Source organism: Crassostrea angulata, unplaced genomic scaffold, assembly GCF_025612915.1.
Source record: "Crassostrea angulata isolate pt1a10 unplaced genomic scaffold, ASM2561291v2 HiC_scaffold_106, whole genome shotgun sequence".
Lineage (NCBI taxonomy): Eukaryota > Metazoa > Mollusca > Bivalvia > Ostreida > Ostreidae > Magallana > Magallana angulata.
The window spans coordinates 196,542-224,351 of NW_026441661.1; the positions used below are offsets into that span (position 1 = coordinate 196,542).

General features: G+C 35.9%; 4 protein-coding genes across 4 annotated transcripts; all 4 read left to right on the forward strand.

The window, feature by feature from the left end:
* The first annotated feature begins 1,789 nt into the window (after window positions 1–1,789).
* LOC128169207 (uncharacterized) lies at window positions 1,790–3,272 on the forward strand. Its single transcript, XM_052835373.1, has 2 exons — window positions 1,790–1,871; window positions 2,228–3,272. The coding sequence occupies exons 1-2, from the start codon at window positions 1,790–1,792 to the stop codon at window positions 2,812–2,814; spliced, it is 669 nt and encodes a 222-aa protein (XP_052691333.1). The 3' UTR covers window positions 2,815–3,272.
* Window positions 3,273–9,820: 6,548 nt separating this feature from the next.
* LOC128169193 (uncharacterized) lies at window positions 9,821–11,910 on the forward strand. The gene has a single exon (XM_052835358.1). The coding sequence runs from the start codon at window positions 10,900–10,902 to the stop codon at window positions 11,569–11,571; it is 672 nt and encodes a 223-aa protein (XP_052691318.1). The 5' UTR covers window positions 9,821–10,899; the 3' UTR covers window positions 11,572–11,910.
* A 4,951-nt stretch (window positions 11,911–16,861) lies between these two features.
* Window positions 16,862–20,722, forward strand: LOC128169172 (uncharacterized). The gene is made up of 3 exons (XM_052835335.1): window positions 16,862–18,509; window positions 19,478–20,422; window positions 20,667–20,722. The coding sequence occupies exons 1-3, from the start codon at window positions 16,862–16,864 to the stop codon at window positions 20,720–20,722; spliced, it is 2,649 nt and encodes an 882-aa protein (XP_052691295.1).
* A 2,805-nt stretch (window positions 20,723–23,527) lies between these two features.
* On the forward strand, window positions 23,528–25,512 carry LOC128169199 (peritrophin-1-like). Its single transcript, XM_052835367.1, has 3 exons — window positions 23,528–23,676; window positions 24,200–24,373; window positions 25,253–25,512. Exons 1-3 carry the CDS (start codon window positions 23,586–23,588, stop codon window positions 25,429–25,431), a joined length of 444 nt encoding a protein of 147 aa, XP_052691327.1. The 5' UTR covers window positions 23,528–23,585; the 3' UTR covers window positions 25,432–25,512.
* The last annotated feature ends 2,298 nt before the right edge of the window (window positions 25,513–27,810 follow it).

Here is a 27,810-nt window from a genome sequence, read left to right on the forward strand (position 1 = left end):
ACAACTCTGGTTGGAGATTAATAACACACCTCTCATTTCCTAAATTCAATAGCGTAAATTTTTTCATAGACCCAGAGGAAAGCTCAGTTAAATATACATCTTTTGACTCGGTTATACAGATGATTGCTAAAATTGGTCAGGGGGCATTTATAGCAAAATGCGATATAAAATCAGCTTTTAGACTTTTGCCAATATGTCCAGGGGATTTTGACCTACTTGGTTTTATGTTTGATGATATGTACTACATTGATAAGTGTTTACCAATGGGGTGTTCTGTGTCATGTAAGGTCTTTGAAGAATTTGCAACATTTTTAAACTGGTTGGCAATAAAAAAATCTCATGTAGACACAATAGACCACTATTTGGACGATTTTATATTTGCGGGTCACAATGCTTCTGTTTGTAAGGACACCATGTCTGCATTTCATAGTATTTGTCATGATCTAGGGGTACCTTTAGCTGAGGATAAAACTGTAGGTCCTACCACTTGCTTAACATTTTTAGGTTTGGAAATCGACACTATTGAAATGCTGGTTAGAGTACCTTATCCAAAATGTGTTGAACTCCAAAATCTTTTAAAACAATTGTCTCCACTCAAAAAAGTCACACTTAAGCAGTTGCAGTCAGTGCTGGGAAAACTTAATTTCTTTACAAGGGCAATTCGGCCAGGCCGCGCATTTGTTCGGCGCCTGTATGACGCCACCATCGGTGTCACGCAACCACATCATTACCTAAGAGTTACTCAATCTATGCGGGAGGATATTTTTATGTGGTGTAGGTTTTTGGAGGATTTTAACGGTGTGGTTTATTTCTTAGAAGAAGAATGGTATTCAGATCAAAATCTCAATTTGTTCACCGATAGCTCAGGGTCTGCTCAACTAGGATGTGGGGCGTATTTGAATGAGGAGTGGTGTTTCTTTAGTTGGCCCAAAAATTGGAAATATATCGATGGGCATCACGACATGACCCTATTAGACTTTTTCCCTGTGGTTTTATCTGTTATCATTTGGGGCAACAAATTAGCCAACAAAAAAATTACATTTCACATTGACAATCAGGCATTGGTTGCAGTTTTGAACAAACTAACCTCTAAATCTGAGCTTGTCATGGTATTGGTTAGAGCATTTGTCTTAAAATGCATGCGACACAACATTTTATTTCGTGCTGAATATATTTCAACTAAATCTAATAATATTGCTGATGCCATTTCTCGTAAACAGTGGACCAGGTTTCGCCAGGCCGCACCAAACGCAAGGAGGGACCCCGAACCCATCCCCCACTCATTTCACAACCTTATTTCAAGTTTGAACTTGATCGGCTGCTAGAAGCTGCAATATCCGATAACACACACAGGGTTCAAAAAGTCGGTTTACTGTCGTATCAAAAATTTTGTCATCAGTTCGCACTTGTATATTGGCCTCCAACACTATGTTCGGTGGTTCAGTACTTATTGCATCTATCAACATCTGGCCTTGCTTATTCAACGGTGCGTTCGTATTTGTCTGCAATTTCTTACCACTGCAAGTTACAAGGAATAGGGGACCCAACTTCTCAAATTGTAGTTACAAAGCTTTTGCAGGGCATGCAACGGTTAAATCACAATTCTGATACAAGACTGCCTATAACTAAAGACTTGCTTGAAAAAATAATTTTGGTTTTACCCACTACATGCACTAATTCTTATGAAACAAGTCTTTTCTCGGCAGCATTTTCACTGGCATTTCATGGTTTATTTCGTGTCGGTGAATTGACTGTTCACTGTAAAATTCCGAACAATATTGTACTTGGTATGGAAAATCTAACTCTAGACCCTGATAAACAGCTATTGTTAATCAATCTCAAACATTCCAAGACTGACCAGGTAGGAAAAGGTACCATTTTGCAAATTGGTAAATCTGAGGGAGTTGGGTGTCCATTCAAGCTTGTTGAGAAATATTTAAGTGTTCGCCCGTTGACTGCAGGGCCTCTTTTTTGTCACTTTGATAAGACCCCGCTCACAAGATACCAGTTTACGGCAGTACTCTCAAAAGCAATAGTTCGTCTTAAGTTACCGGAGAACACAAGATACAAATCTCATTCTTTTCGGATTGGAGCTAGCACTGAATTGGCATTGCAAGGTTTTTCTGCGGAAACAATTCAGAAATGTGGAAGATGGAAATCTTCGTGTTACAAGTCATACATTCGCATACCAAAATTCTAACTCATAGGCTTTGCTTATCTATTGTAGAAAAAGAAAAAGTGTGGTTAGTGGGGTCCTCAATACTGAAGCATGCTCAATTAGAAGCATTTTTAAGGCCTGGAGGTCTTCACCTGAACCTGAAAAGGCTAAATATTTCATTATGGTGGCAGGGGTACAGTGGCCTGAAATTGTCTCAAGTAGAGCAGAAGCTTAAAACCCTTGCAAAGGTGGGTCCTGCACCAAATGTCATTTTAATACACTGTGGGGGAAATGACTTTGGGGAGACATCTATTAGAAAACTCAGGCTAGTTTGCATGAAGCTTTTTCAATTTATTCAAACCAACTTCCCACATTCTAAGGTCATTTGGTCTTGCATCTTTCCACGCATACAATGGCGTTATTCTCAAAACTCTCGTGCTATGGAATCACAACGTAAACGCCTTAATTCTTGTGCATCCAGGTTAGCCTTGCGGTATGACGGCGCAATTATCCGCCATCCTGATATAAAGCATGACTCCTTGTTCTTCTGTGATGGAGTACACTTGTCAAAATTGGCTAATGCTGTTATCCTAAATACTCTTCAGGGGGGCCTTGAGGCTATCTTAACAAAAGGGCATGCTTGTTATCCGGCTTAGCAAGCTTACCCTAGGGCACGGTTGTAAGTTAAATCCGCTCATACCCCCACCCATATGGTGGCGGAGTTCCCAATCTCTAAAGCTCCATAGCTGCTTTCGAGTTTGGGAACTTATGGCGTGAATGAGCGGCGCTGGTCATTTCAGACTAGTGCATGTATTATTATGTGGACATCGACCCCTGCACCTCCCAAGGGTCAATCGTAAATTCTGGACTTCTGCACCTCCAAGAGTCAAGGTATTAAACCTGTGAACTTTGAACTTTGAATGAACTTTGAACTTTGTTTGAATTTGTTGAATTATGTTAACTACATGTATGATGTTACTTGATGTGTTGAATTTTGAAATTTGGGGCATGCCCTTTGTCATGTATGGCGGCCCATTACCCTTAAACAGCCGTGCCCAATCATCGCCAGATTTGAAATAAAATTAAAGAAATTTATAAATGTTTTACTATTTGTGTTTTGTTGCGCACTTTTCGGAGATAACACTAACATAAAATATCAAACAGTGACCAATACTCCAGCTGACACCGCAACAACTCAAGTAACCCCATGCCCACCCTCATTGTTTGATCCAAGGAGTGGTATACCCTTGGAAATGGCTCAATAGAGATTATAAGGACATAATGTTTGTGTTTTTAATCACATCATAACGTCATCAGCACCAGTTCGTGAGGCCTGTACTATGTTACAATATTACTTATTAGGTTTGTTACTGACTTTTTACAGACATTTGTGGGGTCGGTAAAGTCAATAGAAGGCGTGGCGGAGCCGAGCCTTCTATGGACTTTACTGACCCCACAAATAATATAACATAGTACAGGCCTCACGAACTGGAGTTGATGATCGATAAATGTAATGCATGCACAACATGTATACTTAATGAATATTGCAAAAGTTAAACTTGCTCGGCTTACCTCCATGCATGGTGTTTTGATCAACACCAGGAAAGCCCCCTTACGTTGTATTGTTTCGTTCTAGCACATAGCACAATACAGTAATAATATTATACGTGTATAATTTAAAAACAGTAGTACAGAAGAGGAGAATATCTAATATACAACCATTGTGAAATTGGTCGTATTGGCGAATTTTTCTATTGGATTTTAAGCTCAAGTTCCTTGAAAGGCAAGTCGTGTCAATTAGTGCTTACATTTTAATTTTTTTTTAAATTAACAGAACACAATTCGGTTTCAATTATTTTCATTTAATTTGATGGTTTTTTAATTAACAATACATGTATATATTTGTAAACATCTTGTTCATTTATAACAAAACTGTCCTATCTGTCTCAAGTTATTGTTTAGACTTTTTAGATAAAAATACACATATCTGTGAAAGAAGTTTAATTGAAATAAATTGATGAAGAGGAAAATATTTGCGACATATTCATTGACGCATAAACATTTTTCACTCAAAAAACAAAATAGCAGAAACGAAAACAGGTTTTTTTAAACATGGATTTATAATGGGTTAAGTTGACATTATTTCTCCTTTCGGATTACCTCCCAATTTTTAACGTTATCGTATGATGTGTTAGTATATGATTAGAGATTGAGCACAATGTACTGAGTAATAAAGAAGTAGATGAACAAAAGAAAGCAAGACTAGAATTTTAATTTTGCTATTAAGAATACCGTTAAACTGAATTTTTCTGCAGGATGCTGTTTTTTGCGAAACTATGCAGTAAACCCTCCATCGCAAAGTATACAATAGAAGATGTCCATAAGAATTCACTTAAAAAGACCCTCTTTGGAGTCCAGACCTGTATATAACTTATTTATTATAATAAAGTTCAAAAGATAGTGCCTGTCAGTTAAGGTACATCACTCCACCAAAACTTGTACATTTTAAGACACAACGTCACAAAATGGCGATTCGAATAATTTGCTAGTTTCTTAAAATTGTTTTTATCAATTCATTTGGTTGAATATTGGCATAGCTCATTGGTTAAAATATCGGGTTTGTGATCAACAGATCACGAGTCAGGTTACATCGGTACCAAGGTACATCGCTATGTACTGATATTCTTTAAAATTGAAATGCTTGATTGCTTTTTATCTGAAATGAAATAATTTCCCTTAAATGCAACTGTTAGAGTACTTTACAGGGCTTATCTTGAGATTACATGCGTGTACCATATATGTATTTGATCAGCAGCGTAGTCACTTTATTGTACAGCCTAAGATGCCAATTAAGGGGTGCTTTTTTTTTATAAATGACGGATGAAGAGTACCATTTATGTTCAATCGTTGTAAATTTAGATGTTGAAAACCTGATCGGAAGACGGAGAGGATCACAAAAAAAATTTATTGATGAATTTCAAGCAAAATTTCAACAGGATATGCATTCTTAATACGTCCAAGATGGCTACAATGTGCAAGTTCTTTGTGTATTATAATGCGCCGGGTACAATATATTTAAGGCTTCCCCTGCTCCATTGGTACTGTTTTACCTTTTTCCGAAATGTCTAAACTTCCTTAGAAAGTTGTGCCTGATCTTTTGAAAGATAATATTTTTTTAATGAGAAAAATTGTATTTTAGGCACGCTGCAACCATGTTTATTGAATGTATAACGTTTTTTACACTGGTTTTGGGTATCTGATTCAGCAGTCATGTAGTCATGTAGCATCACTGTCATTTTTCATAATTGTTTTCAAATTAAGAGTCAGGTCTGAGAGATATGTTTATTTGAATTCGTCATAGCTATTCTACTGTTTCCTGTGCTCAATATGTGATCGGAATTATTGCTTGCTGTTGTGGATTTCTTTTATAATTCAGTGCAGTTGGTCAGTTTTAGTTATATTATAATGATTATACCTTATTAAAATAAACGTTGGGTGGGGAAATGGAATGTCCAGACTACCCTTGGAGTTGACTATTCCAAGGGTATATAAACAGCTGTGCTGTGGGACCTGGAAGAGCAGAATACATGGGGTAGAGAGGTCGAAATAGAAAGAAAGAAAAAAAAGAGGAAAGAGAACAGAGGTACGAGGTAGTGTCATGTAAAGACTAGTGGCAAGAAACCCAGGGAATTGAGGTGAGGTGCTTGGTGTAGTAAACCTGAAGTTATTGAGACACCTCAACTACCTCTCTCTCAATAGGAACCGGGTATAGACACACGGTACAGAAAGTCCGCCAATACAGTTGATTATTGTTTGTGATTTTAACATTATCCAATTAGAGAAAAAATATTATAACAATCATTATTAACTCGGGTAGAGTTAAAGGAAAATTAATTTTATATGTTATCCATGAGAACAAAACACGTTACAATATAATAAGATTATATGGAACCTTTTGAAACTTTTGAAACTTCTTATACTAGATAATTACTCTTGTGATTGATGTAAATATTTTATAGGTATAAGCATCAAGTATTATCTGAAATTTCACTGTTTGCAACATTCATATAATGAAAAACATATGTTTAAAATACATTGTAGAAGGCATAGAAAATAAACTGAAAATTTCTGCAAAGATTCGGAAAGACCTGTCGTGAGCTCAAGTGTCTATAAGGGATATACGAAACAAAAACTGTTCGGTATCTGACACAATACACCACTCGAGTCTTATATCTTGCTGAAATTTAAAGTGAGAATGGCGAATATGCTGAATAAAATAAGCGCTAACAAGTAAAACAAAAAAAAAACCCATGCATAATGAAATAAAACTATATTTTTAGCCAAAAAAATCATCATTGAACTCCAAGCTTTGCAACAAAAGTTGACGGGAAAAAAAACGAGTTTGAAAAAACAACAACTCGAATGTATTCCGTCTTATTACATCGAGTGATACAAACGCGCCTGCATTAGTTGTTTTGTTCTAGAAATTGTAAATAATTTAGAATTGGATGTATCCCTACGCGCTTTAACCAAGCCAATTTTGACGTATGGACAACTTTCAACTATTGTTCTATATATAACAAAGTTATGTAGCGTCATCCTTCCTATACTAGTCCAATAGCATTTTACTTGTATATAATGCTTTGTAATTGCTGAACGTGGGCACAAAGAATTGACGTCACAAACATGTTTAATGGCGCAGTATTGCATGCCGGGCATTTTAATATTTTAACAACCGAAATAAGAATTATTGGTGAATGACGAGTGTTCATGTTCAGGTAAGATGGTAATTATAAGAATGGTTTCTTTTTTTATTTAAGCACTCCTCAAATGATGTAAATAATACATATTAGATCATTATCTTTATTGTTTACAAATCAATGATACTATAAGTCTATTGATCACGGAAACATTTGATGTTTCGAGATTGGTGTTTCCCTATAGCACTTTTTCTTTTTTTTCTTATTTATATACTGACGAATACAGATTAATACTCTCGGGAAATCAGGTTTAAACACCGGGAAATATTACTTATTCATAGCTTCTGAGAAATAAAAGCGAAAACTACACATTCAATTCAACGACACTATAAATGAAAACAGATCGATTGAAACTCTAAAGCAGGTCCATTTAAATAAATATAGGCAGCAGTGTGTTATTTTCTTTTAAGTAGACTCTTTTATAATAAAAACGTCAACTTCTAATATGTGGTCTATACTGTTGATCGATTACTCAGAATATTATTTTTCATAATGAAAAAAATTATTTTTAACAAAACAGAAATGAATCTAATGTATACGAAAAAAAAAAACATGAGAAAGAAAGCTAGAGTACAAGTTTAACAGAGAAAGTCTAACTAAGAGGATTTTCATATCGTAAGTTTCTCCTTACTTTCGATAATCAATTATACAAGTATACAAGGATCAAACTCGCTCAAAGAGAAAGCATTGTTAGCAGTCACTCTCTCTGAAATTTATCTTTTGTAAAACATATCTGCTCTTTCCCACCCAACCCTCTCTGTTTCTCTTTGACGATGTGCAGTCATTAGTATGACAAGATCCTAAAATTGTTTAAATAACAGGCCATAAAAAATATAAAATTATGAAACAGTTTTGAAAGAATGTGCTAGACCTAATTCAAAAGCATCTTTTTTTTGCTAAGCAGGTTTTGATTTTGATACCTAGACCCTCAACGTCATGGAAGCAGCAAGCGCAGCATATAAAACTCGTCAGTGTTCTAAGTGTTCAGAGAACACAGAGTACTATTGTGAATTTTGTCCATGCTATCTGTGTAGAAAGTGTAAAGAAAACCATGTTATAAAACTTGGAACAGTAGACCATAATATTAGAGCTTTTGAAATACATGCAGTGTGTTAGGATGGGGGCTAATAGGGGAGCAGTGGGATGGAAAGAATACGATGTTCAGTATAGGTTACGTAAGGTTCATAATCCAGCATCATCATGGGGGGAAGTGGATTCTGAGCTCTGGTTAATGTTCATGACCCCAACTTCAACCGTTAATGCTCCTCAAACCCTGCCCAGAGCTACATCCATAGGAAAGTGCTACAACTTCAATTTCAAAGGGTCTTGCGAAAAGTTTCCTTGCACGTACACTCACAGTTGTTTACGTTGTAGCGGCCAGCATGCTATGATACACTGCACATATGCATAATTTTCGTGCCCCCAGATTCCCAACACAACATGCTAACAATCAACCCAGGACACAACAATCGCATTTCAGGGGACCCCAGAACCCCAACAACCTGCGCCTCCGTTTTAGATTTACAAACCCACAAGGTGTGGGGCCTCGGCAAAACCCCTATTAAACTCCCGGCACTTGAGAAGTACTTGTCAGATTATCCAAAAACTCAGACTGCAAAAAAATTATTTTTAGGGTTTTCCCAGGGTTTTCAATTATATTACACGGGGCCAAGAATTCATATTCAATCAAAAAATTTGATATCTGCGTATGAACATCACAACGAGATTCGAGAAAAAATAATGAAGGAAGTAGAATTAGGACGGGTTGGGGGGGGCCATTTCGGGATCTACCAATTTCAAACCTCCGCATATCTCCTATCGGAGTGGTGCCAAAGGGGGACAACTCTGGTTGGAGATTAATAACACACCTCTCATTTCCTAAATTCAATAGCGTAAATTTTTTCATAGACCCAGAGGAAAGCTCAGTTAAATATACATCTTTTGACTCGGTTATACAGATGATTGCTAAAATTGGTCAGGGGGCATTTATAGCAAAATGCGATATAAAATCAGCTTTTAGACTTTTGCCAATATGTCCAGGGGATTTTGACCTACTTGGTTTTATGTTTGATGATATGTACTACATTGATAAGTGTTTACCAATGGGGTGTTCTGTGTCATGTAAGGTCTTTGAAGAATTTGCAACATTTTTAAACTGGTTGGCAATGAAAAAATCTCATGTAGACACAATAGACCACTATTTGGACGATTTTATATTTGCGGGTCACAATGCTTCTGTTTGTAAGGACACCATGTCTGCATTTCATAGTATTTGTCATGATCTAGGGGTACCTTTAGCTGAGGATAAAACTGTAGGTCCTACCACTTGCTTAACATTTTTAGGTTTGGAAATCGACACTATTGAAATGCTGGTTAGAGTACCTTATCCAAAATGTGTTGAACTCCAAAATCTTTTAAAACAATTGTCTCCACTCAAAAAAGTCACACTTAAGCAGTTGCAGTCAGTGCTGGGAAAACTTAATTTCTTTACAAGGGCAATTCGGCCAGGCCGCGCATTTGTTCGGCGCCTGTATGACGCCACCATCGGTGCCACGCAACCACATCATTACCTAAGAGTTACTCAATCTATGCGGGAGGATATTTTTATGTGGTGTAGGTTTTTGGAGGATTTTAACGGTGTGGTTTATTTCTTAGAAGAAGAATGGTATTCAGATCAAAATCTCAAATTGTTCACCGATAGCTTAGGGTCTGCTCAACTAGGATGTGGGGCGTATTTGAATGAGGAGTGGTGTTTCTTTAGTTGGCCCAAAAATTGGAAATATATCGATGGGCATCACGACATGACCCTATTAGACTTTATCCCTGTGGTTTTATCTGTTATCATTTGGGGCAACAAATTAGCCAACAAAAAAATTACATTTCACATTGACAATCAGGCATTGGTTGCAGTTTTGAACAAACTAACCTCTAAATCTGAGCTTGTCATGGTATTAGTTAGAGCATTTGTCTTAAAATGCATGCGACACAACATTTTATTTCGTGCTGAATATATTTCAACTAAATCTAATAATATTGCTGATGCCATTTCTCGTAAACAGTGGACCAGGTTTCGCCAGGCCGCACCAAACGCAAGGAGGGACCCCGAACCCATCCCCCACTCATTTCACAACCTTATTTCAAGTTTGAACTTGATCGGCTGCTAGAAGCTGCAATATCCGATAACACACACAGGGTTCAAAAAGTCGGTTTACTGTCGTATCAAAAATTTTGTCATCAGTTCGCACTTGTATATTGGCCTCCAACACTATGTTCGGTGGTTCAGTACTTATTGCATCTATCAACATCTGGCCTTGCTTATTCAACGGTGCGTTCGTATTTGTCTGCAATTTCTTACCACTGCAAGTTACAAGGAATAGGGGACCCAACTTCTCAATTTGTAGTTACAAAGCTTTTGCAGGGCATGAAACGGTTAAATCACAATTCTGATACAAGACTGCCTATAACTAAAGACTTGCTTGAAAAAATAATTTTGGTTTTACCCACTACATGCACTAATTCTTATGAAACAAGTCTTTTCTCGGCAGCATTTTCACTGGCATTTCATGGTTTATTTCGTGTCGGTGAATTGACTGTTCACTGTAAAATTCCGAACAATATTGTACTTGGTATGGAAAATCTAACTCTAGACCCTGATAAACAGCTATTGTTAATCAATCTCAAACATTCCAAGACTGACCAGGTAGGAAAAGGTACCATTTTGCAAATTGGTAAATCTGAGGGAGTTGGGTGTCCATTCAAGCTTGTTGAGAAATATTTAAGTGTTCGCCCGTTGACTGCAGGGCCTCTTTTTTGTCACTTTGATAAGACCCCGCTCACAAGATACCAGTTTACGGCAGTACTCTCAAAAGCAATAGTTCGTCTTAAGTTACCGGAGAACACAAGATACAAATCTCATTCTTTTCGGATTGGAGCTAGCACTGAATTGGCATTGCAAGGTTTTTCTGCGGAAACAATTCAGAAATGTGGAAGATGGAAATCTTCGTGTTACAAGTCATACATTCGCATACCAAAATTCTAACTCATAGGCTTTGCTTATCTATTGTAGACAAAGAAAAAGTGTGGTTAGTGGGGTCCTCAATACTGAAGCATGCTCAATTAGAAGCATTTTTAAGGCCTGGAGGTCTTCACCTGAACCTGAAAAGGCTAAATATTTCATTATGGTGGCAGGGGTACAGTGGCCTGAAATTGTCCCAAGTAGAGCAGAAGCTTAAAACCCTTGCAAAAGTGGGTCCTGCACCAAATGTCATTTTAATACACTGTGGGGGAAATGACTTAGGGGAGACATCTATTAGAAAGCTCAGGCTAGTTTGCATGAAGCTTTTTCAATTTATTCAAACCAACTTCCCACATTCTAAGGTCATTTGGTCTTGCATCCTTCCACGCATACAATCGCGTTATTCTCAAAACTCTCGTGCTATGGAATCACAACGTAAACGCCTTAATTCTTGTGCATCCAGGTTAGCCTTGCGGTATGACGGCGCAATTATCCGCCATCCTGATATAAAGCATGACTCCTTGTTCTTCTGTGATGGAGTACACTTGTCAAAATTGGCTAATGCTGTTATCCTAAATACTCTTCAGGGGGGCCTTGAGGCTATCTTAACAAAAGGGCATGCTTGTTATCCGGCTTAGCAAGCTTACCCTAGGGCACGGTTGTAAGTTAAATCCGCTCATACCCCCACCCATATGGTGGCGGAGTTCCCAATCTCTAAAGCTCCATAGCTGCTTTCGAGTTTGGGAACTTATGGCGTGAATGAGCGGCGCTGGTCATTTCAGACTAGTGCATGTATTATTATGTGGACATCGACCCCTGCACCTCCCAAGGGTCAATCGTAAATTCTGGACTTCTGCACCTCCCAGAGTCAAGGTATTAAACCTGTGAACTTTGAACTTTGAGTGAACTTTGAATGAACTTTGAACTTTGTTTGAATTTGTTGAATTATGTTAACTACATGTATGATGTTACTTGATGTGTTGAATTTTGAAATTTGGGGCATGCCCTTTGTCATGTATGGCGGTCCATTACCCTTAAACAGCCGTGCCCAATCATCGCCAGATTTGAAATAAAATTAAAGAAATTTATAAATGTTTTACTATTTGTGTTTTGTTGCGCACTTTTCGGAGATAACACTAACATAAAATATCAAACAGTGACCAATACTCCAGCTGACACCGCAACAACTCAAGTAACCCCATGCCCACCCTCATTGTTTGATCCAAGGAGTGGTATACCCTTGGAAATGGCTCAATAGAGATTATAAGGACATAATGTTTGTGTTTTTAATCACATCATAACGTCATCAGCACCAGTTCGTGAGGCCTGTACTATGTTACAATATTACTTATTAGGTTTGTTACTGACTTTTTACAGACATTTGTGGGGTCGGTAAAGTCAATAGAAGGCGTGGCGGAGCCGAGCCTTCTATGGACTTTACTGACCCCACAAATAATATAACATAGTACAGGCCTCACGAACTGGAGTTGATGATCGATAAATGTAATGCATGCACAACATGTATACTTAATGAATATTGCAAAAGTTAAACTTACTCGGCTTACCTCCATGCATGGTGTTTTGATCAACACCAGGAAAGCCCCCTTACGTTGTATTGTTTCGTTCTAGCACATAGCACAATACAGTAATAATATTATACGTGTATAACTTAAAAACAGTAGTACAGAAGAGGAGAATATCTAATATACAACCATTGTGAAATTGGTCGTATGGGCGAATTTTTCTATTTGATTTTAAGCTCAAGTTCCTTGAAAGGCAAGTCGTGTCAAGTAGTGCTTACATTTTAATTTTTTTTAAAATTAACAGAACACAATTCGGTTTCAATTATTTTCATTTAATTTGATGGTTTTTTAATTAACAATACATGTATATATTTGTAAACATCTTGTTCATTTATAACAAAACTGTCCTATCTGTCTCAAGTTATTGTTTAGACTTTTTAGATAAAAATACACATATCTGTGAAAGAAGTTTAATTGAAATAAATTGATGAAGAGGAAAATATTTGCGACATATTCATTGACGCATAAACATTTTTCACTCAAAAAACAAAATAGTAGAAACGAAAACAGGTTTTTTTAAACAAGGATTTATAATGGGTTAAGTTGACATTATTTCTCCTTTCGGATTACCTCCCAATTTTTAACGTAATCGTATGATGTGTTAGTATATGATTAGAGATTGAGCACAATGTACTGAGTAATAAAGAAGTAGATGGACAAAAGAAAGCAAGACTAGAATTTTAATTTTGCTATTAAGAATACCGTTAAACTGAATTTTTCTGCAGGATGCTGTTTTTTTGCGAAACTATGCAGTAAACCCTCCATCGCAAAGTATACAATAGAAGATGTCCATAAGAATTCACTTAAAAAGACCCTCTTTGGAGTCCAGACCTGTATATAACTTATTTATTATAATAAAGTTCAAAAGATAGTGCCTGTCAGTTAAGGTACATCACTCCACCAAAACTTGTACATTTTAAGACACAACGTCACAAAATGGCGATTCGAATAATTTGCTAGTTTCTTAAAATTGTTTTTATCAATTCATTTGGTTGAATATTGGCATAGCTCATTGGTTAAAATATCGGGTTTGTGATCAACAGATCACGAGTTCAAATCCGTCAGGGGCTTTGTTCACATTTTTGGAATTTAATTTTTATAAATAGAATATGTATCCAAAATTGCATATTTTTCCCTTATTTGAATATTTATCTTTTCCATTATGATTTCTTTCATAATAAACTGATTTATTGTAATCGAGTAATTTTCAGCTGATTTGATAAACTATTTCAAGGTTAACTTTAAGTTTTACTCATTGCATGTGATTTGGGCACTTGTCAGGTTACATCGGTACCAAGGTACATCGCTATGTACTGATATTCTTTAAAATTGAAATGCTTGATTGCTTTTTATCTGAAATGAAATAATTTCCCTTAAATGCAACTGTTAGAGTACTTTACAGGGCTTATCTTGAGATTACATGCGTGTACCATATATGTATTTGATCAGCAGCGTAGTCACTTTATTGTACAGCCTAAGATGCCAATTAAGGGGTGCTTTTTTTTTATAAATGACGGATGAAGAGTACCATTTATGTTCAATCGTTGTAAATTTAGATGTTGAAAACCTGATCGGAAGACGGAGAGGATCACAAAAAAAATTTATTGATGAATTTCAAGCAAAATTTCAACAGGATATGCATTCTTAATACGTCCAAGATGGCTACAATGTGCAAGTTCTTTGTGTATTATAATGCGCCGGGTACAATATATTTAAGGCTTCCCCTGCTCCATTGGTACTGTTTTACCTTTTTCCGAAATGTCTAAACTTCCTTAGAAAGTTGTGCCTGATCTTTTGAAAGATAATATTTTTTTAATGAGAAAAATTGTATTTTAGGCACGCTGCAACCATGTTTATTGAATGTATAACGTTTTTTACACTGGTTTTGGGTATCTGATTCAGCAGTCATGTAGTCATGTAGCATCACTGTCATTTTTCATAATTGTTTTCAAATTAAGAGTCAGGTCTGAGAGATATGTTTATTTGAATTCGTCATAGCTATTCTACTGTTTCCTGTGCTCAATATGTGATCGGAATTATTGCTTGCTGTTGTGGATTTCTTTTATAATTCAGTGCAGTTGGTCAGTTTTAGTTATATTATAATGATTATACCTTATTAAAATAAACGTTGTAATGAATTAGATTTAGGTGGGGAAATGGAATGTCCAGACTACCCTTGGAGTTGACTATTCCAAGGGTATATAAACAGCTGTGCTGTGGAACCTGGAAGAGCAGAATGCATGGGGTAGAGAGGTCGAAATAGAAAGAAAGAAAAAAAAGAGGAAAGAGAACAGAGGTACGAGGTAGTGTCATGTAAAGACTAGTGGCAAGAAACCCAGGGAATTGAGATGAGGTGCTTGGTGTAGTAAACCTGAAGTTATTGAGACACCTCAAGTACCTCTCTCTCAATAGGAACCGGGTATAGACGCACGGTACAGAAAGCCCGCCCATACAGTTGATTATTGTTTGTGATTTTAACATTATCCAATTAGAGAAAAAATATTATAACAATCATTATTAACTCGGGTAGAGTTAAAGGAAAATTAATTTTATATATTATCCATGAGAACAAAACACGTTACAATATAATAAGATTATATGGAACCTTTTGAAACTTTTGAAACTTCTTATACTAGATAATTACTCTTGTGATTGATGTAAATATTTTATAGGTATAAGCATCAAGTATTATCTGAAATTTCACTGTTTGCAACATTCATATAATGAAAAACATATGTTTAAAATACATTGTAGAAGGCATAGAAAATAAACTGAAAAATTCTGCAAAGATTCGGAAAGACCTGTCGTGAGCTCAAGTGTCTATAAGGGATATACGAAACAAAAACTGTTCGGTATCTGACACAATACACCACTCGAGTCTTATATCTTGCTGAAATTTAAAGTGAGAATGGCGAATATGCTGAATAAAATAAGCGCTAACAAGTAAAACAAAAAAAACCCATGCATAATGAAATAAAACTATATTTTTAGCAAAGAAAATCATCATTGAACTCCAAGCTTTGCAACAAAAGTTGACGGGAAAAAAACGAGTTTGAAAAAACAACAACTCGAATGTATTCCGTCTTATTACATTGAGTGATACAAACGCGCCTGCATTAGTTGTTTTGTTCTAGAAATTGTAAATAATTTAGAATTGGATGTATCCCTACGCGCTTTAACCAAGCCAATTTTGACGTATGGACAACTTTCAACTATTGTTCTATATATAACAAAGTTATGTAGCGTCATCCTTCCTATACTAGTCCAATAGCATTTTACTTGTATATAATGCTTTGTAATTGCTGAAAGTGGGCACAAAGAATTGACGTCACAAACATGTTTAATGGCGCAGTATTGCATGCCGGGCATTTTAATATTTTAACAACCGAAATAAGAATTATTGGTGAATGACGAGTGTTCATGTTCAGGTAAGATGGTAATTATCAGAATGGTTTCTTTTTTTATTTAAGCACTCCTCAAATGATGTAAATAATACATATTAGATCATTATCTTTATTGTTTACAAATCAATGATACTATAAGTCTATTGATCACGGAAACATTTGATGTTTCGAGATTGGTGTTTCCCTATAGCACTTTTTCTTTTTTTTCTTATTTATATTCTGACGAATACAGATTAATACTCTCGGGAAATCAGGTTTAAACACCGGGAAATAATACTTATTCATAGCTTCTGAGAAATAAAAGCAAAAACTACACATTCAATTCAACGACACTATGAATGAAAACAGATCGATTGAAACTCTAAAGCAGGTCCATTTAAATAAATATAGGCAGCAGTGTGTTATTTTCTTTTAAGTAGACTCTTTTATAATAAAAACGTCAACTTCTAATATGTGGTCTATACTGTTGATCGATTACTCAGAATATTATTTTTCATAATGAAAAAAATTATTTTTAACAAAACAGAAATGAATCTAATGTATACGAAAAAAAAAACCTGAGAAAGAAAGCTAGAGTACAAGTTTAACAGAGAAAGTATAACAAAGAGGATTTTCATATCGTAAGTTTCTCCTTACTTTCGATAATCAATTATACAAGTATACAAGGATCAAACTCGCTCAAAGAGAAAGCATTGTTAGCAGTCGCTCTCTCTGAAATTTATCTTTTGTAAAACATATCTGCTCTTTCCCACCCAACCCTCTCTGTTTCTCTTTGACGATGTGCAGTCATTAGTATGACAAGATCCTAAAATTGTTTAAATAACAGGCCATAAAAAATATAAAATTATGAAACAGTTTTGAAAGAATGTGCTAGACCTAATTGAAAAGCATCTTTTTTTTGCTAAGCAGGTTTTGATTTTGAGACCTAGACCCTCAACGTCATGGAAGCAGCAAGCGCAGCATATAAAACTCGTCAGTGTTCTAAGTGTTCAGAGAACACAGAGTACTATTGCGAATTTTGTCCATGCTATCTGTGTAGAAAGTGTAAAGAAAACCATGTTATAAAACTTGGAACAGTAGACCATAATATTGTGACATTCCGTAATAAGTTCAACAACATTTCAGAACAAGAATTGTGTGTTAGACATCCAAGCAATGTTTACATAAAGTACTGTAAAACTTGCCAAGTTCCCGTATGCGAAGTTTGCTATGGGCATAAAAAGCACAAGATTCTTAACCCACGAGAAGTTTATGAAACAAAACGACAGCAACTTAAAGGAACCATTCAATCAATCAGAAGTGAAGCTATCTTTAATAGGCTTTTTCTCCTGAAAAAAACTAGAAATGATATCAAAACCTGTCGTTCAGAATTCTCTTTGTTTCAATCTGGAATAATATCAAATGCACAGAAACTGAGGGATCTCATGGAGGATATGCAAAAAGATTCCATGTACAATGTGTTCAGTGGCTTTAAATTTAATCATAGATGCTTAAAACAGAAGATAGAAATGATCAGACACATTTTCAGTCTACAAATATTTGTACAAAGATATGAACAGTCAGCATACAGTCCGCTACAATTCCTCTCCTCCATAAAGACAGCCCTCATCCAGATACATCTTACACTCCACACCAGCCAGCTCTCCATGACTGAGTCACTCAACAAGGAGGATGTGATGGAGTCACTGAGTGCAATCCAAATCACAGAGAGAGGAAACCGACGCGTAACAAATGAATCTTTGCTAAAACTGATGTCTGCTCCCGTTTTTTATCAGTCTCTAATTGTAAAAGGTGTTGATGGTTGTCATCACATTTCCTGTGTAACATCAAATCGGTTTTGGGTCAGTGATGTTCACAATTTTATCTTGAAAAACACAACAGGTTTCACTTCACATCATGTGAAGGATTTAAGTAGTGATGATATATTTATTAGTGATGGGTCACACACAGTTACCAGTAAAAGTCAGCTAATTTATATAGATAAGAAATATAACATTAACAAACTTTCGAAGAATATGAAAACAAACACCACATTTGTAGAAAACACGAGTTCTTTTTTAAGACCACGGTGTGTTTTTTGGTCTCTGTCCACGAATAATCTTCTGGTCGGCATGTATAGCGAGATAACAAGGACAGGCGAGGTTGCCCGATACAACAGGAGCGGACTACTGGCACAGACCATACAACATGACAACACAGGGCGGGAACTGTATAGATTTCCTAGCTATATAACAGAAAACAACAATGGGGATGTCGTGGTATCTGACATTGATGCTGTAGTGGTGACAGAGCGTGGAGGAAGACATCGTTTTTCCTACACTGGGCATTTGTCGGGATCAAAACTAGAACCGTTTGGAATCTGCACCGACGCGTTGTCACACATCCTGGTGTGTGATGATGCAACCAAAACAGTGCAGATGATAGACAGGGACGGTCAGTTCCTGTCAAATCTACTAATAAGAGCACCAGGGATATTTAAACCACAAAGCCTGGGTTATGATATCAACACTCATCGTCTTTGGGTCGGATCTTGGTACAACAACAAGATATGTGTTTACAGATATATAGATCGTCAGAAAGTTCTATCAGGTAAGTCAAATATATTTTTATGCCCCCCCTCCACTTTCGAAGAAGGGATGGTATATTGCTTTGCTGCTGTCTGTCGAAATTTAGTATACAGGTTTATCATGATAATATATAGGTCAAGTTCGATATTGGGTACGATCGAGCAATTTTGAACAGAGTTATGACCCTTGGACTTAGAAAAATTCGAGTTATTTGCAGTTTCCGCTCATTTTCTTCGCAGAGGATGTACCTATTGAAATGAAATTTGGTATACAGGTTTATCATGATAATATCTAGGTCAAGTTCGATATTGATTCGATTGCAGTTTCCGCTCATTTTCTTCGCAGATGGTGAACATATTAATATGAAATTTGGTATGCAGGTTTATCTAAATAATATCTAGGTCAAGTTTGATTTTGTGTATGATAGAGCAATTTTCGACAGAGGATGTTTCCAAGGGAGGGGGGGGGGGGGCATAAGTGTTTCACAAACATCTCTTGTTGATTTTTTATTGACTACCAACGTTACACGAGTTTTACTACAAATAATTTCATGTCAAGTATACGTTTGTCATTGCTTTTTGACCACCAACATCATTTCAGTTTTCTTACAAATACATTGCATGTCTTAAGTTATCAACTAAATAATGTGCACGTCTCCATATTGGAAAGAGCCGTTAATGAGACCGTGGAATTCCGATGTGAATTTGTCAATAAACCATGTAGAAAATAATGCTGGTATGGATAAAAATATGCAAAGAAAACAGATGTAGACTCTGTTGATAAGTCTGACAACAGACAACAGATGCTGATATCCATGAACCGGCAAAGGCCTATACCATATTGCTACTATATAATATGTGAAACAAGTACCCAAAGTCAATGGTCATCTCATTATCCATGGATCGATATCTATATACATTGTTGTAACTATCATTTTTAAGACGATGTATTTGTAATCAATCTGTTTTATCAAACTGCCTGATGTTGTAGATCTGACTCCAGACGATTTTGATGCGATAGAATCACGGAATGGACTCCCAACCAAAGAGACAGAAAAGCCACAGCAACAGAACGAGTGTCTGCTTAAACTGTTTTCTTCTCCCGAGTTATTTCATTCTTTCAGAGTTCCAGGTGTCCGTCATTGTTATCATATTTCCTGTATATCATCAAACCTAGTATGGGTCAGTGATGATCACAATTTTATTTTGACAAACACAACAGGTATTACTCAACATCGTGTAAAGGATTTATGTAGAGATCTATATTATTCCGGATCGTACACAGTGAACAGCGGTGGTGAACTAATTTATATAGGTAGGAATCATAACATCAGCAAACTCTCAAATGATATGGAAACCACCATATTTTTAAGAGGAACAGAGTCTACATGGAAACCAAGGTGTGTGTACTGGTCCCTATCCACTGGGGATCTACTAGTCGGGATGTTTAACTATCCTACACGGACAGGCATGGTAACCCGGTACAACAAAAGCCGACAACACTCACAAACCATAGAATACGACAACACTAGACTGGAACTGTATAGAGAACCTAACTATATAACAGAGAACAACAATGGGGATGTCGTGGTGTCTGACTATGTGTTATTTGAGTCTGGAGCTGTAGTGGTGACAGAGCGTGGAGGAACACATCGTTTCTCTTTCACAGGGCATCCATCAGGATCAGGACTACATCCACGAGGAATCTGCACTGACGCGCTGTCACACATCCTGGTGTGTGATGGTAAAACCGACGCAGTACAGATGTTAGACAGGAACGGTCAGTTCCTGTCACATCTACTAATAAGACCATCAGGGATATTCTCACCATACGGCCTGAGTTATGATGTCAACACTCACCATCTATATGTCGGATCAGAGTACAACAACAAGCTATATGTTTATAGGTATATACACCAACAAGAACCTCTGACAGGTTAGTTTGATAAACAATCAATGAATAAAAATAAGACTTATTAGAGAGAGAGAGAGAGAGAGAGAGAGAGAGAGAGAGAGAGAGAGAGAGAGAGAAGAGAGAGAGAAAGAGAGAGAGATATGGTATTATATCTCAGTTAAAAGAGTGCCTAATCACAGAATTGGTTGCATATATACCAATCATCGCAATTAATTTCAAAATTATAACTACAAACTAAATGTAGCTACCTTATGCCTTTTTGTAGATGAATTCACACATTTTCCTGATGGGGATGTCATGTCCAGCTCAAAACTAGAGTAAGATAAAAGTTTTTTGTACAAATTTAATTTGCTCTCAAAACCACGTTCTTTTTTCACATTCCTATTACATCTGTAGCTGGAATCGACCGACATGTATGTATATTCACATGGACTGCAACTACTGTTTCTTGTTTATTTCAATCTTAAGTTTTTTCATTATCAAATCATAGCCATATTTGGTTCAAATGGTAAAACATGTGAAAGTTATAAAAATAAATTTTATTTAAATTTATCCTTCTTTAATTAAAACTATTAGACGTGCTTAGTTATCTTATCTTTTATTTTGGTATTAATCTTTATTAAATCATTGATAAGTGTTTTTCTTACTTCTACAGATGATCCAACTGTCTTCAATCTTTTTGAAGAAGGAACTGCACCATGACTTGCTACACAGAAAAAATGATATCTTGTTACTCCAATGGTTGTTTATCTTCACTGCCTTCAAGTAGAATGTCGTGTTTCATACAAAATTCGTGTATCTATCTTGGATTTGTTCCAGTGTATTTACAACAACTACAGATACCCGCAAAATTGATCTTACTCTATGATCAGACAACAGCTTGCATCTGAATTCATAGAGATTATATACACTTGACAATGTAGGTATGATTAATAAAAGATAATTTTTGGTAAACTGTTCTTCATTTATGGACCAGTCTTCCAATGAACTATATTCATTACACAAAATTTGTACAGTGTTTTAAAAGCAACTTAAGACTTTTATACTTTTCAAGGTTATGTACGATTTTCGACAATCTTGAAAATAGAAATACAATGTATAAAAGTTGTACCTATATTTGAATTTGCTAAATTGTAAATTGTAAACTTTTTTTTATATCATGCATATACATTAATTCCTCTATAATCTATCATTTACATGGTACTGATATAAAAATGATGTGTACGATCAGTTGATAAAACTTTTTAAAATATGGAACGTCAATTTTCTTTACTTCATTGTCTACCGGTACCGGGTATTTGTTACAGTCAACTGGAACTGTAATGTTTGATACAATCAGAATTGTGTTTTGAACGCTATGAAAGTTGAAATTTGTTTCAATTGTAGTTGTAACAAGATTTTCGTCTCTTGCCGATAATTGAATACAAATTGACTTTCCAATCAAGTACTTTAAGTATATTACCTTGTACCTTAAAAATTGTTTCTGAGAAATGTTATTAAACTGTTAAACTTTATGTCTGCGTTAATGTATTATTTGTAATAGCTCGATGCATGTTGATCGATCAACTTATAAAATATCGCTCCATTCCAAGAGTGTACGACTGTCGCCCTTTAAGGTATACAAGAGAGAAATTGCTTCCCTCAATTCTTTTCGCTTAAGGCGCTATTCGCCTTAAGGTTATACAAATAGGATGGTTGCAAAGACTCTGGGTCTTTTAAATGCTTTCTCCGGTTATTCATGCGGGATAAAAATGTGGCGACATTGCAGAAAAAATGCAAAACCCGCGTGAGCTGGTTATGCTATTTCTTTCTGTAATGATTGATATCGCATACTAATTTCTCTTGTTTTGTTAATTTATTTTTTCAATTCCACAAAAAATGAACAAAAGTTGTATATATTTCATTAATATTTTTTAAAAAAATGGCATTTTGATTTTTGTACATATTATTTATTAGAAATTATTATAATCATTTATGCACACCAAAAAAAAAAAATAGAATCAATACAATCAATCTTAGTTGATTTGTTATATGGAATAAAACAGGTACCTACCTCTATGAATTAAACAAACGTGTGCATTTCTATAGGGTACTAAAAGAGACCTCCACTAGCAAAGTCAAATGTCTTCATAGTAGAAATACCAAAAATATGCTTTGGAACCACCCCCTCCCCTCCCCCAGCAAACATATATATCCCTCGGATACCCCCCTCCCCTCCCCCGAGATCTATCACACACGGACCCAGATAGATAGCTAACCCTGATTTACCCTGCATGATCATTATAAATGTTACATTAAAGTTTTAAAATTCAGAGAATTTAAAACTATCTATAGATAGTTTTAAATTCTCTGAATTTTAAAACTTTAATGTAACATAAACACAAATACATTGAAAACATTAATTATACTCATCACACTGAATCATTAAAATTAATATACATGCCATCATTGCATCCTCAACATATACATCATACTGAGTTACATTGTTTGTAGGTGCCTGGCTTTCTACAGTTGTTTTCATCAGACTTCAAATGTTTTGCTACCTGGAAAATACTTACTAACAGAATATATGACATTTTGATAAACTGGATAATTTAGCTGATTATCATTGGTTTTTATTACATTTTTTTCTTGTTTATTATCTCTACTTTTGCGATATTAAAGTGATACATATCCAAAACTACATGTAAAGTAAAAATTAACAAATGATAAAGTCGTGCATTTTTTACCAATTGTAATCATTCTGTAATCAAACATTGACGAGTGAAGATTATATTTATATACACATTTAGCAGAATTTATGATATATGAAAATATTACCAACATGGATATATTGTCAAATACAGTTTATGATGTCATCAGAACAGTATATCTACATCTGTGTACATCCAAACTGTTTACACGGAAGCACCTGTCAGTGATATGTACCAATTTATTGACGTCCATAGCTGTTCAAACATCTACCAATGATATGCACTAATTTATTGAGGTGCTCTAATCTAAAGAACTGTATTTACACATACTTAGGTTTATATGTTGTACAATTGTAAAATTTCTAAGTCATAAATTCCCCACACTGATAGTTTACACAAAATTTTGAAAAACACGTGTTACGCGTGGATTGCTGATCGAACACCCTCAGTATAAAAACCCCGCGTGAGTTTAGATTTGATACAAATTGAGTATGATGTTCAGTGACGTAGAGATGAGGTTTTTTCTGGTAGCGTGCGTCCTCACCATTGGCTTAATCTGCTCTGTGGAAGGACAAACAAAAGGTATGGTAAAGGTCATAAAGAAAACATTACATGCATGTAGTTGTGATTAAACCGAAGAATAACCGCAATACTTGCATTGGATACGTATATATTCAGAAAACGAAACATTTCTAGCAAGGCAGTCTTTAGTATAAAACTTTAAAACAGTTTTGTTATATTTTCTTTAAATTCAACATGTATTAGCAATATATCAGTCAAAGAAAATCAAGTTTAATACTTAGTCTACAATAGTATCTATTGATTCTAGATGCGATTAGATTACCAGGATAAATGAGATTTCGAACTCATTGGTGTTTTATCTTCATTACACCAGCAAGTTCAGACCATGCGCATGTCGATCTATTTAACAAAACAATTTATATAAATTATAAGTAGGAAAGAAAATAAACATTTTCACGTAAATTACAACATTTGATTTACCACCAACAAATATATAACAGTTTATAATTTTGTTTTCACAAAAACGCAAATTACAATATAACGATTTGATGAAACATCAAGATTAAACATACTCTGACCAAAGGTTGCAGCCACGGGAGCTTCAGCCCGCACCCTAGCGATTGTACCATGTACCAGGTGTGTGTCCACGGGTACCTGTTGAACATGACGTGTGTGTACGGCACGGCCTGGAGTCAGGCCAACTCCTCGTGTGTAGACGCGGCCACTGTCAACTGTACACTCCAAGACGACACCAAAGGTTTTTATAGACATGTTAAACGACATATGTGTTCATATATGGCTAAAGTCTGACCAAGTTATTGCTTCCATCAATTTTTGATGATTTTTAACAAAGTAATAATTACCTATGAAAGAAGTACGGTTGAAATCAATGAAATGGAAATATCCAAGATATACATTGTAATATCCCCATTGACAAATTATCCCTTTTAATTCATAAAATTTCACAGGAACGAAAACAAATTTCTTACGGAGATTTATAATGAGAAATGTTTACATCTTTTCTCCATTCGGAAGTATTCGGAACACCTCGCGCAATTTTGCAACGTTATCATCCGGGCTTCTTAATGGCTGATGCAAAGCAAAATCCCCGTAGACACTCTATTTTGAGATGTGTATTGAAACCTGAAGCGGTAGATGGGGCGTTTCAAAACAGATAATCTGGACATTTTTCATATTAATGGATGAACGTAGTTTGAGCACAAAGGTATTTACTATTATCGAAATATCAAATGGAAGCAAAAACTCGGGACAGAGTATAGCCGCATTTCTGCGCGAATCATGAATTTTTTCCAGGGTTGGTTTGGGGGGGGAAGGGTGTCATAGGTGGGAGTTAATCCATCAGAAACACTCCCTTTATATATCTGCATCTTCAGACCTCTCCCCATGGAAAATGTAAAGTTTTTGAAATCATATATTACTTTCTAAAGTCATGTATAAAAGAAGTTTAAATTTGAACATTTTAAATTACGTGTAATCTGAAATAATATAACTGATTATCCTTTTTGAGGTTAAAAATACATATTTCGAAAATAAAAAATATCTAATGATTTTAATTTACTCATCATATCACTTCACAAGTCTAAAATCGTTTACACGGTTATTTTTCATTCTATAGATTCCAAATCTTTTTCCTGCCCTTCCACTTTCGGGGAGTTCCCCGACCCCAAGAACTGCCAGAATTACTACGTGTGTTCGTTTGGGAGGGCGACACAAAAACAGTGCCAGGGAAACACGGGATGGGACCGGAAGCTGAAACTATGCAACTTTAAATACAATCTGCCGAACTGTTCTTAATATGTACATGTACACGAGAGATGAACTGTATATGTATAAAAGAATAAATAAAGGATTCATATTTTTTCTGAATCTACTCTAGCTACCTATTTGTATCTCTTTCGTAACATGCACGTATAATTTATTAATTGCTGTACATGTAGGTTCATGATAATTTCAGCATACATGTACCTGGTATAAATACTGTTGGCAGGATACAATGTATCTAAGCATCAGGGGGCTGAGGGTGGGCTGTTCTCCTCCATCAACTTTTTTTCGCAAAGGATATTTTTCGTGAGACCTCACCCACACACCCCCCCCCCCCACCCCCACAATATCATATTTTTAGGAGGATACAGCATAGTGATATGGAATTGATATTTGAATTAAAGGTTGATACTGCGCATTCCCTCCACGGAATGGTATCTTAAATGAAGAATATTTTGTTAGCTTAAAAATTTATTCTTTGTAAGGATTTTGGATCAGCCCCCCCCCCCCTCAAACACACTCGAACACGATGCTGCGTGCATGATAGTGACTTTCTTGACATCATTAAAGATATTATTATATAGTGTATCAGGCACGTAAGATCGGGGGGGGGGGGGGGGGGGGGGCGGGGGCTGCCCCCCCCCCACTTTTTCTCGCACTTAGCAATTTTCTTAAATTTACATAGTAAAAATTGAATTATCATGGCGTTGCCCACCCCCCACTTTTTTGGGAGTATGTATAACAATTGAAATAGAAATGAGAGAAATCGAAGTTATAAGTTATAAATCTACGCCAACACCCCCCCCCCCCCCCGGATTAGGGTTTTGAAGATTTTTTGGGAACTGCCTTTTCCCTTTTTTTTTTTTTTTAGTTTTTGTCAAGATTTTTTGGATGAGTCCCCCCCCCCCCCCCCCACACTTTCAAAATCGATGCTTCGGGCCTGTATAAGGCTATGAAAAAAAATATTTCTCATTCAAACATTGATTGCAGACCGACCTTGCTTTGCAACGCCATGCTATAATGGAGGGACGTGCGTTGAGAGTGGAACAAATTACACGTGCACTGGTATCTATGGTTACGACCCGGCCTCAGATTGCCGGTCAAGTTAGTTGTTCAGTTTTATTTCTGTATAAGATAATCCCGTTTACTATCATTTATTGTCATAATTATGTTGTTATTCTATTTTTACAGCGATTGACTTTTGTCTTAGAAACCCATGTTCCCATACTAAAGTCTGCTTACCTCACCTCGGGGGTTTCACATGCGTGTGCACGGCAGGATTTACCGGAACAGATTGTACTTCTGGAAATGAATAACTTACAGTTTTGCACTTAGCTACCTTACCTACCGTACCTTAAGGGGTTCAAAGTTTTAACATAGAAATATATTGGGAATATTTTTAAAAATCTTCCAAGGAACTACAATGCTTCAATTTGTGGTATTACTATGCAAGCTTCCTCAGATTCTAGATTGTTAAAACTGGACCCTCGGACCAATAAATTGGTGCCCCAAGAGAGGTTTGAAGTATGAAAGGAATCATTAAAAGAAATTCAGATCTTCTGAAAAACTACAATTTGGGATATTACTTTAGAAACACCATAACATAGCGTAGACTTTAATTAAATTGTTAAAATCACGACCTCCAGGCCAATACTGGGGCCCCAGAAGGGGTTCAAAGTTCAACATAGAAATATATAAGGACATGTTTTAAAATTTTCTTCTAAAGAACCACAATGCTACAATTTGTGAGATTACTATACAAGCATCATAAGACAGTGTAGATTCTAAATTGATAAAAACCATGACACCCGGACCAATACTGGTGCTCCAAGAGGGGTTCAAAGTTTAAAATTCAAATGATTGGGAAACATGTTTGAAAACCTTCTAATCATTAACTACACTGCTTAAATGTGTGAAATTATAATGCAGGCATTTTAAAATACCGAAGACTCAAAATTGTTAAAACGGTGACCCGGTTACCAATACTTATGTTCAACGTAGAAGTACAGAGGAAAATTAAGAATATTTTCAAAAATACAAAGCTACGTTTAGTTATTTTACTTATAAGCATCCTCATATCATGAGATTATTGTTCAGCTTATGAGTGCCCCCCCCCCCCCCCACACACATTGATACTAGTAATCCAAAACCAAAGATTCAGTAATTCATGAATTGTTATGCACTGTATGTAAAGATTTTGAAGGTACGCATCTGTGAAGTAGTAAATATTAGTAAAAAAATTGATTTTTAAAGCTTTCTAAAGCCTGTGCACAGTTTTGAACTTTGAGTGCTAGTTGAAGCTATCTGATAAATTCGGGTTTTTTTTCTCTATAGATCTAGATTTAGTTAGAACAGAGAAAAGTGATATTTGCATGATTGGCAATATACATCTTTCACAGTTTAACGTAATAC